Source organism: Carassius carassius, chromosome 32 (genome assembly GCF_963082965.1).
Source record: "Carassius carassius chromosome 32, fCarCar2.1, whole genome shotgun sequence".
Classification (NCBI taxonomy): Eukaryota; Metazoa; Chordata; class Actinopteri; order Cypriniformes; family Cyprinidae; genus Carassius; species Carassius carassius.
In genome coordinates, this window is record NC_081786.1 from 22,012,539 (window position 1) to 22,025,200 (window position 12,662).

The 12,662-nt window shown below is 38.0% G+C and overlaps 1 protein-coding gene and 1 long non-coding RNA gene across 3 annotated transcripts in view; one reads left to right on the forward strand and one right to left on the reverse strand.

Annotated features, from left to right (window-relative positions):
* slc35f4 (solute carrier family 35 member F4) overlaps nt 1–4,801 on the forward strand; it is a 29,274-nt gene extending 24,473 nt beyond the window's left edge. For both annotated transcript variants that reach the window (XM_059521095.1, XM_059521096.1), the window contains exon 7: nt 3,938–4,801. In XM_059521095.1, the coding sequence (XP_059377078.1) occupies nt 3,938–4,179 (242 nt within the window). In that variant the 3' untranslated portion in view covers nt 4,180–4,801. The remainder of the gene's footprint in view (nt 1–3,937) is intronic.
* Nucleotides 1–12,662, reverse strand: part of LOC132112992 (uncharacterized) — a 190,407-nt gene that overhangs the window by 102,630 nt on the left and 75,115 nt on the right. The window lies entirely within an intron of this gene.

Genomic DNA, 12,662 nt, shown 5'->3' on the forward strand with positions numbered 1-12,662 from the left:
TGTCAAGTGCTGAAATGTCACTGTGATGAGTGGGGTGGGGCCGAGAGCCGTGGGAACGGAGCGAGGCCGGTGGAGTGATTGGAAATCAGCGACACCTGCTCGACCCACCGGTCTCGAGTCCCACGGAGGAGATCGGAAGGATATAAAAGAGGAGCGACGACAGTGAAGGGCGAGAGATGACCGGCACTGGATTTATTTTATGTTTTGATTTTGATTGTGCATGGCAGTTGTCCGTGAGGGGCTGTCGTGCTGTTTTGTCTTTATTTTATTATTAAACTTCATTTTGTTTGTCTGCCGGTTCCCGCCTCCTTCTTCCCACAAAAAAACTTTGTTACAGTTACCTTGCAGAATGGCTCGTAATTGTAGTACACGATCGTTTATTGACGTTAACCTAATGCCAAACAGACAACTTGGATATAATAACTATAATACAATACGATATTATATTATATTATAGTGTATAATATTATATTTTACACAATAATATATAATATACTTTATTTTTATATTATGTTTAGAAAATGTTGCCAGTTGCCTAAATGAACTGTAAGTCGCTTTGGATAAAAGCGTCTGCTAAATGCATAAATGTATTTAAATGTACTTATTTATATACATTATAGAAAGAGAGAGACAGAGAGAGACGTTATTTCCGGGTCCAATACAGCTGGTTTTCATGTACTTCAGCATGTCATTGACAGATTTTTTCCCCCAGTCTTTAAAGCATTTCATACATTACTTCTTGTTGTTGTTTTTGTTCAGTCATTTAATTTAAATTTGTATTTCAATTTTTTTCTGCCCTTTTTAATCATTTCATTTATAAATTATAAAAAAAAAAAAGAAAGAAAGAAAATGAGTCATAAATTGTACAATAAAGTACAATCAAATCCTTGGGAAACAGACCGTAATATTAAGATCAGTCGTACGATCGTTTTTACGAACTTCTTAGGCTTACAAAGCTTTTGGGAAACTCAGTCCAGATTTCTCAGCCTTCAAATAAATAAATAATTAAATAAATAAAATGTAAAAAAAAAAAGGTGACAGTAAATGCCTTAAGAGGGTGCTTGTCTTTAAAAACAGTCTTTCAAAGTCAGTTTGTTAAATTTCATGTGGCTTTTCTTCAGAAACAGACAGTATGATTCATTTGTGATTTATGCTACAATCCCAATGTTTGCCTGTGTACTGCATTTTAAAGGAGTGTGAATGTAAATTTATAACCATTTTACATTTCCATAGCCAGTAATGAGGAACCAAAGCTATTAACTTGATTTGATTTTTGTCTTTATGAGCACCAATGTTAATACTTAAAATTCATAGTTATTTTAAAGTCAACAAACAGCCACAGGATTGCAATTACTATTCATCTAAAGAGTTCTCCCTCTTAAGTAACAGTAACTAATGCTGAACATTTCCTTATTAATGACATTTATTTGACTGGAGTTAATTGGTTGCTTTGCAAGGGTCAGTAATTCTCTCCCACTGAGATTTTGACAGTATGGGCACAAGGTTACATTTAAATGATAGGTTAAAAAATTTGAGTTTCTAATAAAACTGTACTGTCAAAAGAAGAAAACTTGCAACTCTTAATTACATTAAATAAGTAATACGGTTTTCACCCAAGCCTGCTTAATCTCTTATTTATGCCTAATTAATTTTATAGTTTGCATTGATTTCTGTTAGTTTTCTAAGCAATCAGCCTGAAAGATGATAAAATTTGCTGTCTCTAGGGATCAGAATATTGTGTGCACCATATAGCAACATACTTAAAAACACTCCGAACACCTTAATAATGTTTTAGACTACAATGAAAACAAGTGTCAATGACATGAAACATACTTGGTTTACCAACGTTACCTCGGTTCCCTTAGTTACAGAATGAGTACTGGGTCATATGCCATTTAGGATAGATGCTACGGGGAAAAGTCCTTTTTTCCAATTTCTGAAACCTTTTTCAAATCACGCAGTGAAACTGCATGACCATTGGTTTGTGGAGTTCAATAGAAACTAACCAATGGCGGATCGAGCCTAAGGTGAGCAAGCCCGCCCAAGCCTGCCAAAATGAGCAGGGAAACGGGTGTCCTTGCGAATAGCAAGGCAAAGTACGCAGTACTCGTTCCATATCTAAGGGAACTGAGGTTACGTTAGTAATCAAGTACATTCCCTTTCGATACTACACTCGTATTGCATCATATGCCGTTTGGGCTAGATGCTACAGGGACAATATAATCACGCCGTGCTATCAGGAAGGATGACCGAGTATTCGTCCAAAGCACTAAGAAGGGCTTGTAACGAATACGTAAGAATATCCAAGACCACGTCGGGGATGCAATATTTACAGTCATCTTGTTGTCCTCATATGGTTCAGGCACCAAGGGGCCTGAGAACACGTAGGGGGAGAAGCTTGAACCAGGGGCCCGGACGTAGTTGGGTTGTAGAACCTGACGAATGTGGAGGTCAAGTCCAGCCAGCCACCGCACATATTTCTGCAATACACACACCACTAGACCATGCCCACGAGTAGGCCATGCCCCTTGTGGAATGTGATCTAACACCTATCAGACATTGTAGCCCTGAAGATGAGTAGGAAAGAGCTATCTCATCCACTATCCATCTGGATAGCCTGGGCTTTCGAGACGAAAGACCTTTGGTGGGGCCTCTGAAGCACACAAAGAGCTGCTGCGAATGGTGACATGAGGCGGAATGGTCAATGTAGATTTTTAGAGCCCTGACAGGGCAAAGTAAGTTCAGCTCCCGATCATCCTGAGAAGGAGGAGGAATGGAGAGAACGACAATCTGGTCTCTGAACAGAGTTTAGAGAACTTTACAGATGTACCCATGTCTTGGCTTCAGGACGAATTTGGAGTCACCATTTTGGAGGGTGGTCTGGCCGCAGCAGAACTTAGCCTCCTACTCTTCCTGGCTGAGGCATCAGGCTGACTTCTGAGGTGTCTTTAAAGGCAGCTAGGTCGTGTCCTGCTGTGTCCATGGTGTGGAGGAGCTTGGCCTGGAACACCTGGAGCACTGCCATGGTGTGCAGTGCCGATGTAACCTGGCCGGCTGAGATGTAGGTTTGCCGCGAGGGCCTAAGTAGTCTGGCAGGGTTTGGACGGATGGGTAGCCTTGGACTTACATCCAATTGCAGTGGGCGGGCACAGAAGTACGGCCACGGCTTCATCAACTATAGGCATGAGTTCTTGAGCCGATGTGAGCTCGTTTTTCAAGTGATGAGATCCTCTGCCTGCTGCTTTTTTCCTCACAGTAGAGAAACGGGATGGCGCAAGGAGCGGTGTAGCTTCCTGAAAAGAAAGCTATCCGCGAGTGCAGAGATTCCAGACTCATATCCAAGCAATGTGGACAGGTCATGTCGATGAGCGCAGCTTCAGCGTGGGACTTCCCCAGACATCACACGCACTCATAGTCCCTGTCATTAGCGAGCAGGGGTGCCCTGCACAAGCTACATTTGAAACAGGGAGAGGCGGCTGATCTGCTGTAAGAGGCGAGCTGGTCAGCGTTGAATCTCGGCTGATTGAGCGGCTTCAGGTCTCGGATCCAGCAAAGAGAAATCCATCATGGCTGAAGGAGAGTGAATCAGTTTATCAGTTTGCCTGTGTGAGACGGCCGCTTATATAGCCCGTTTTCCTGCCCATGTGTGTGTGTACATACAGAGCTTCGAACTTGGGCTCAACCAATCAGAATCAAGGACCGGAACTATCCGTTTTATAATTCTGTATATAAAATGTTTAGTTTATAAAATAGTATATAATTTAGTTTACATTCATTTTATTTCAAACAAAAATTTGTTTTAGTCTTATTAAACTTTAATACTCCTGACAGGAAACCTTATTGATAGTTTGGCATAATTTTATTATTTAATAGTAATACATTTAAGAACTTTGCATATGGGTTTTGAACTAGAAAAAGGATCTGTTTCTTTCTCCAGCTATTGATGTACTGAAGCATGAGGTCATCTTCAGCGTGGTGCGTTTGGCTGCCACCTGCATCATCTGCCTGGGCTTCCTGCTGCTGCTGCTCCCTGAGGAGTGGGATACGGTCACCCTGCGCTTCCTCACCACCCTGGCTGACAAGAAGACGGAGGAGCATGGCGAGGAGCTCTCAGAATCCAGCGTCCACACACGCAGCCGGAGTAGAGCCAACGGAGCCGTATCCATCCCCATGGCATGACCTTTGACCTGTGAATGAACAGCCAGCGCTCAACACTGATCCTCCCTATGATTATGTGGCAGTTTGACTGTATTTATATGTTAGAAAGACAAAAGAGAAGCGAAGAGGAAGGATGTTTTTTTTTCTTTAATAATAATCACAACATCAACCAACCAGAACACAGAAAGTCACCGAACGATAAGAGCATGCTGTCCTGCTCTTTAATAGAGTGTTCTGAGAAGAGTGTCCCATTAAAACAGGGATATTTACTGACAGTATTTTATTTTATTTTTTTATTTACAGAAGGGATCTAGCATTCTCTTCCCTGCAATCTCTATGGGAAGATACGCATCCATTCCATAGAAATGGAATTTCTGACTTTTGTCTCCCGATGCATGACAAACCCTGCACCCCTGAACCCCTCCGCTAGCCCCTTCCCATGGAATGTATTCTGTGAATATAGACTCTGTCAGGGCCAGTTCGGCTCACTGTACACATGAATGCATTCAGAGATTGGATATGTATGTATATGATTATTTGCATTGTACGTAGTAGTATGTAGGAGAAATATATTATGCTTTAATGAATAAGCCTTTCTTTTCTTTTTATAATAAAAGACTAAAATAAACATCTGCTTTGAAAAGCGCTTGTTATTTAATTTTTCAACACCTGAAGTGTAGTGCTACAATCGTGTTCCGGAAGAAAAAAATATATGTATTATTTTTTCATTACTCAAGAGAGTGCTGACATGAACTTTGAGATTCTTAAGTGATCTTATATATATTTTTAAAAAATGCTTGATTCTTGGTGAAGAGTCACAATCCTGAAGATATCCACCAAGAATGGAGACAGAAATGGGAACGCATGTTATGACACTCTCTACTCATCTATACTTTCAAACAACATATATGTATGTTTCTGAATATTTTACAAAAAAATAATTTAAAAAAATTCCGCAAGGATGGATTAAAATGATTTAAAGCTACCGTAAAGACTTTCACACTGTTTCACACTGGAGTAACTTTTCAGCACAAAAATAAATAACATTTAAAAAATATATTAAGATAGAAAACTATGGAAGTTGTTTCCGCCACTGAATTAAACAAAATAATAGTAATAATAATTGTGAGTTTTTATCTCACAATTAAGACTTAAAAAAAAAGTGAAGTTACTAAGAGAGTATTTCATGCAATTTTGTGGGGAAAAAAAGTCAGAATTGAGATACAAACTTCCATTTCTGATTTTTATTTTTTTTATTGTGAAAACTCACACTTGCAAGTTATAAAGGTGATTCTGAGGAAACAAATAGACTATTTCCTTACAATTGCTATTTTATACACTATCTAGAAATTCTGACATTATTTCTCAGAATTGCATATATCTTGCTGAATTCTGATCAATCATTATGCAGAATCCCCAATTTTTGTTTGACTAACAAACCAGACAGGAGAGTAGATTAACGGTGGACTTGAACTTGGAAAAATTGTGTTTATTGTGTTGGGGTAATTTAACAGTTAAAACCCAAGGACCAGATATTTCGCAATGAAGACCAGGAGTCAGAGATGAGTGCAATTAATAATAATAATTTTACTGAAGAAAATAGTTTGCAGTTTCATCAGCAGAAGTCAGCTTCAATACTCTCGCAGGAGTTCGTAGGCCGTTCCCCGTACAACTCAAAATCAACCACAGTTATACCCTGACAGAGGATACTAATTGCATCAATACATAAGTCAACAAAATTCTGATTGGTTCCAAAACCTAGATAAACTCTCCAAAGACGTATATCTGATACGCTGGACACTGGCAGTTGATCGTTTGTCCTGGGACTGTCTGAGCTTCTCCCTGTACAGACAGATACTAACACACATACACAGAGAACTTATCTAAAATTCAAGGCTTTCTAGCACTGGCGAGTGTCTTATCATTACGGTTGGATACACACACATAATATGTGGCCATTAATCTTGAGGAAAAGAAATACAGGGTAGAACAAGATTCTTTAATATCTCATAAGCGCACATAAGGTTACACATTTCACTCTTGCCATAACTTGATTAATAGTCAAACAAGAAATCATGTAATAATATAATTAATATCAGTATGAAGCATATGGCAACTCGGCATCCACTCCTTCAATTGACATCTTGAAACATGATACCTTCCAACAAACAATACAGAGCAGCTTACTTTTGATATGAAACAACGACAGAATTTTAATTGTAATATAAAAGTCATACAATAAATACAGTTTTGTGGCTCCTTAATGTGTTGTAACAGATCACTGTATTGCCTGAGTTCAAGCAGCATGTCAACCGTTCATCTCTTCCTCAAAATAAACATGAACGAACATCAGAAGGTACAGTATCTTGTTTCAACCACAGAAAGTACACACCATTTTTCAAGTTCAAGTCCACTGACATTAAAGGGTTAGTTCACCCAAAAATGAAAATTAGCTTGTGTTTTACTCACCCTTGAAGCATCCTAGGTGTATGTGACAACATTGGTCAGCATACAAGACTTTCAAAAAAGTTCAGAACTGACCCTAACCTTTTGGAACAGTAGCATATTTTGTTTTTTACACTCAGAAACAATGACTATATACGTCAGTAGTTTTATTTTATATCATGAATCTAGTTTTCTGAGTGCTATAGACTGAAGCATCCGTTTATCATATGAGTGCTATCAGCAGTTTTTTCCATCATATTTTCTATCACAAGAAAACTGAAAAAGACAGGAAAGTGGAGGAGGAATGGTATCTGTAAAAAATGACACACAATGTGTAAATGACATTTGAACCTGCATCCCGTGAGCATAAATGCTCTACAGGTTTTATGACAATGTGCGCAGTCCACTGTGCCACAGCTGTGACCATGATACACACCAAAAGACAAAAACAAAACCCTTCATTCCCTCATTTCTCTCTGTAATAAACACACTAGGACACCGTCACAGTCCCGTGACAGCCGCTCTGTGTGAATGCATATAACAACCTTGCTTTCTTGGAAATCTAATGAGATATTAGCTGTGTGGACAGTCTGAACATCTTCAGTCCTCTGGAGAAGTCCATTAAACCAAATGAAGCACAGAAAAGGAAGTGAGGGGTAACAGAAGGGGAGGTATAAAGAGCTCAGAGGAAGGCAATACTGACGCGGCAGCAGATAGATATACAGTCATTTTTTTATGGCCTATTAAAAAGTTTGGGGTCAGTATGTTTTCACAAAGGTAAAAACAATAATTATGGTAAATTATTACCATAAATTAAAATTATTTGAGATATATATATATATGCTAAAGAAACATTTCTTATTATTATCAATGATAAAATAAAGCTGTGCTGATATTAATTAATTTGTGAAAAAAACGTGATATGCTTTTCTTTATTCTTTGATTAATATATCAATTATTTTATGATATTTAAATGCACACACAAACACACACTTATACTGCATGCATGTTACATGGTATTACCTCTAAATGGGTAATTTTACAATAATTCATAATATTCATAATACAAAAATATTATCATGAAAAAATACACTGGCCAAAAGTATATATTGGTTTGGTCATATATGTTTGTCAACTTTGCATACACTCACATATATCAGCTAGATCAATATAAGAAAACTATTTTATTGATTATTTGATTACACAATTGACTTTTTTGGTATATATACTGAATATACTGATAATGGTATAACATAAAATGTATTAATCTAACATACAAAGCTTTCTAGGAAAACATTTTTCTTTTCATCATTCCTACATTCAGAAGTTGTAGCAAGCAGTTTTTCTTTATTTAAAAGAAAAAATACTATGAATGTGCATAATTACAGTGCTGTGTAATAACTGCAACCCAGCTAGGTTCGTTTTCTTTAATTTCAAGTTATACCTGCTGTAATCAGACAAACAGAAAACTGTCACTAATTCTGTCAGTCATCAAGCTTGGCTCCCTGAGCAGTCGCATGCCTGAGCAATCAGTGGAGAGACGGGCTTCTCACCGCCGTCCAAGCATTAACACACAGATATAAAGTAACCTGTGGGGACAGTCACCATGGAAACTTGCCTCATTACACCAAAACCAAGAAATATAAAGCAAGAGAGGGGGGCACGCACCTGCCATTTCACAACCCAACTTTGCAGGAGTTTCATTTTGTACAGTTAAGCAGAACTAAGGGGGAATACTCTTTGCTTAGGTTAAGTCAAAATGTAACCGAACAATTTAACTGGATCGGATGCAAGTGGACATTTTTGAAGAGTAGATACCCTCATCTTCAGTATTACATATTTAACCAGATGTATGGACCCCTGGATACAACATTCAGATGGAGTGAGTAGTTAGGCATGGACTATACCCTGGAAAGTAGGACAAGAAATGGAGTTTAACGCAGTTCTTTGAGGAACCTATTTTGATATATAACTTACCTTGGTTGGGAGAATAAATGTACCATGGGGAACAGCAACTCCAGGCCAAAGATTTGTCAAGTTGCACCATCTCATAGTCAACCAATGGAGGATGAGCCTTCACTGTTTCCAACCTCACCATGGATGATTACTGCTGTTAAAGGTACAGAGATGCAAGAGAAAGGGATTGTGGGACAGACGAAGACCAACCATCTGCCTCCTTTGACAGGAAGACATAAAATACCTAATTCTGTTCAGTTAGAACTAGGTGAGTGATATAATCATTTACATTTGGCACTAATTATGAACAATATTATTATATGGCCGTGCATTTTGCTGCACAACACCACAGTTAATGTTTATGACTTTTAAGATCAGTTTTAAACCCATTTTGATTTCTGAATTTCAGCAAAATAAAGCAATGACTGTCAAATCTACTTATGACATTGCTAAAAGAATGTTCAAACAAAATTATAATAGAGTGCACAAAATTCTTATCTAATTGAAGTGTATGCATAGACTATAAAGCTGAATTCAGGATAGCATGCTATTATGTGTTAACTTACGAGTAAGAATAATGGCTATATGCAATTCTGAATTCTTCCTGGGTAAGCCATTTTAACAGGCCTGACAAGAGCAACATTGTCTCAACCAATGATGTGGGTTTAGGGTGGGACTATCATTTTGTTTGACCAATAGCAGATAAGAGAATCTCTCAGGAAATCTATTTAAAAAGTTAAATTTTTACTATGCAGTTAATGTTGGTGCTATATAATGGAGTAGCTTTTTGTTTTTATAACAAATATAAATATATTATAAATATATTATAAATATAATTCTATAATATTTTTTTTAACATAGCATGATCATGTGCCTTGATTTTGTGTTGTGTCACAGCATTATTAAGTCTCATCCACCATAACCAGCAGGTCTGAACATACTGTATATTTACTTTCAAATAACACATTCATTTTAATTTTAATTCTAATTATGAGCATTGAACTCACAGGGAAGGCAACCAACAACCCTTGATATAGGGGCTGATCTGAATCATGCAAGACATACAAAACTGAGTCTGAGGTCTTTAAATATGTTCTTTCATTTTCACTAAATTGTTTGACAAAATTTATCATTTTAAAGTCGATTTTAAAGAGGGTAAATCTGAGAATAGCTAATACCGCCCCTTTTTAATGAACATCATACATTTTGTCCTTTTCAGGACAGGGAATGGAGAGATGGGCCTGTCCGCTGCGATTCCAATCCCAGCCTGGGAGGGCACTGTGGCTCCAGCAACACACTACAGGTATATGTTCAAAAAAATAAAACATTCTTGAAACCAAACACATTCTTAAGGTAAACATCTTGATTGAACCTTCACAGAGTTACAGCTCAATTTATTGATGCGATAGAGTTGCATAGTTTGAAGATGTATGTATCTCAAGGAATATCTCAGGTCACTGTGATTTTTCATTTTGTATAGCAAAGCATGCAAATAGTGGTGCAGTCACATAAAGAGGGGGTTTCTGTCAACTCAGGATCTGAGTTTCTGATGGTGTTTCAAGTCTAAAAGATCTATATAAAGAGGGAGAAGAGTGACAGCTGGTGAACAGTGTGGTCCCAGTAGATCTGATTACTTTGTTGTTGGAGTGGAAAGTATGCTGGGGTGTAGCCGTGTTACCTTCTCTGGGATCCATCATCAGGGTACAGGGGACCAGGAGTAGATACCTTCTCCACACTCTGGAAATCCCAGGCACTGGGAGAGATCTTGCACCATCAACCAACTTATTCTCATTCTCAACTACCCTTTCCAGTTGATTTCAATTGTATATTTGTGTAACTGAAGCCATGTCTCTCAATCTCTAAACCAAAGTTTTGCCACTTTCTACCGAGGTTTTTAGAAATGCTTGAAGTGTCATGACAAGATTTAAGCAACTACTTACAAATGCCACTTGGAATTACATTAATACATTGAGGCTATTCTTAGATGGATCACTCAAGCATTCTTGACCTTCGCAGGGACACATGAAAGGTCTCCTGATGACACAGATGATGCTCAGTCGCCAAGCAACAAAGAGAAGACAAGCTCAGCAGAGGTGCTTTAGGAAAGTCGAGGGAAACAGAAGAGGGTGTACACCTCTTATCGTGAGTGTCTTAGTTCAATCGTTTTACCAATTGTTGAATTGCCCAAATGGACCTTTCCATTTTGGTTGAGCACTTAACATCACTGAAGTCTTGTCTTAGGTAACAGTGGTCGGAGGACAGAGGGCTTGTCTTGTGTCCAGGCCAATACAACAAAACATCTTCTGGGATAAGTCTGAAGGACAGATTCTGGATGTAAGGGAGCTGTTGCAGCCAAGTCCACAGGTGACAGACCCAAACGTGGGACACACAATGAGTGGCAAACCACTAATGGAAAAATTGAATTAAAAGACCAGAAATGTAGAGGTCTGGGGAAGGAATGTTGTCTGAATTCTGAATTCTCTGAATTCGCCAAGAAACAGAACAAATCTGGACAGTTGTGACAGGAACTTTGCAAAGGAATTGCAATACAAACATGATGCTACTTTGGTATAGTTAAAACAAGTATGGACATTACTCTGGTTCCTCCATGAAAATAGATCTACAGGAAGAATGGGAAATTACCAAGAGACTTTTACAGGCAGACTCCGAAAAGCAGTTAGTCTGAGACGATGCAAGCGCAAGTGTACATGAAGGAATGTTTAAATCTAATTTGTAATGCATCTGTGGTATGTTGTCTATTATTCAGAAAACATTAACTCATCCTTCGGTTCATAAATGATAGGGAAATATGATTACAGTCGTACACTTCTATCAAGCAAGCAGACCATACCGGTTTATAATTCTTGTGGATTCTGCAGAATTCAAGTGCAGATCAACAGTGCTCTACAGATACACATTGATTGTTACATTTCCAGCCAGGTGTAAATTGGAAGAATTTAATCTGGAATAGTTTGTTAACAGGAATGAGAGCGTAACCAGGGCTAAGGTAGGTGAAGCTAAGGTTGCAACATCATTCCCGATATTACAAATTTGCTTGTCCTTTGATGCTTGAGCCTATTTGAGCATCTCAGACTGCAGGGAAACACCAGTCTATCGCAGGGCTAACAAACACTCACACATGAGCGGCAGTTTATTGATTCCAATTCACCGGTCTCACATGTATTTGGATTGAAGAGGAATCTGGAGCACCTGGAGGAAACCAACATGGGGAGGAAAAACTCGACACACAATGTCCTGCTGACTCAAAAGAGACTCAAACTTGGGGACCTTCTAGTTGTGAGAAGGCAATACAACAATCCCAAGAATCCCAGTTTAAGTCATTAGATCATACACCCCCTGCAACCAAAATGACGTAACCTATTTCCTCCCATTACTTTGTCCCATATAAAAAAGGTGTTCCATGTAATTTTTATGGTAATTGTATAAAAAAGAAAACTTGCTTAAGATTTACTCAGCCCAAACATGATGTACGTAGATGGGTCTCTTTATCAAAACAGTTCTAGAAAAAATTTACATCCCTTGCCCACCAGTGGATCCTCAGTCTATCCTAAATCTTAAGCAATTTTTCATCTTTGGGTGAACTATCCAGACAGATATGTAAAAGTTTTTCCACGATGCTTTTTTTCCCCCAGCCTAAAAATAAATAAATAAATAAATATAAAACCATTAGGAAAAACAAAAGTTGAAGTGGTTAACCATCAAACAACTTGTGAAAACGTAATATAAATAAACTTTACACTGGCATAAAACAAATGTTACACATTATGTAGTATTAAGATTATGCAAAACAAATGGTGTCTAAAGACCTTAGTCAGAACATGTAAATCATTATGCTACATTTGCGATTTGGCTGTAAAACAGGAGTAGATGTAGTCTGAGGACTAATAACGATCTTGTCATGTGAACTGGTCTTGTGCAGTTATGATGTTAAAATAAACACTGTGGTGGTTTTGAGTACAGCTGCCTCCTCTTGACAACAAAAAAATATTTTAACAGATATAAATTAGTGTACTTGTACATAAAAATTAACATCCATGGATAAAAAAGTACCTCTGATGCTATAAATAACTAAAGCGTCTACA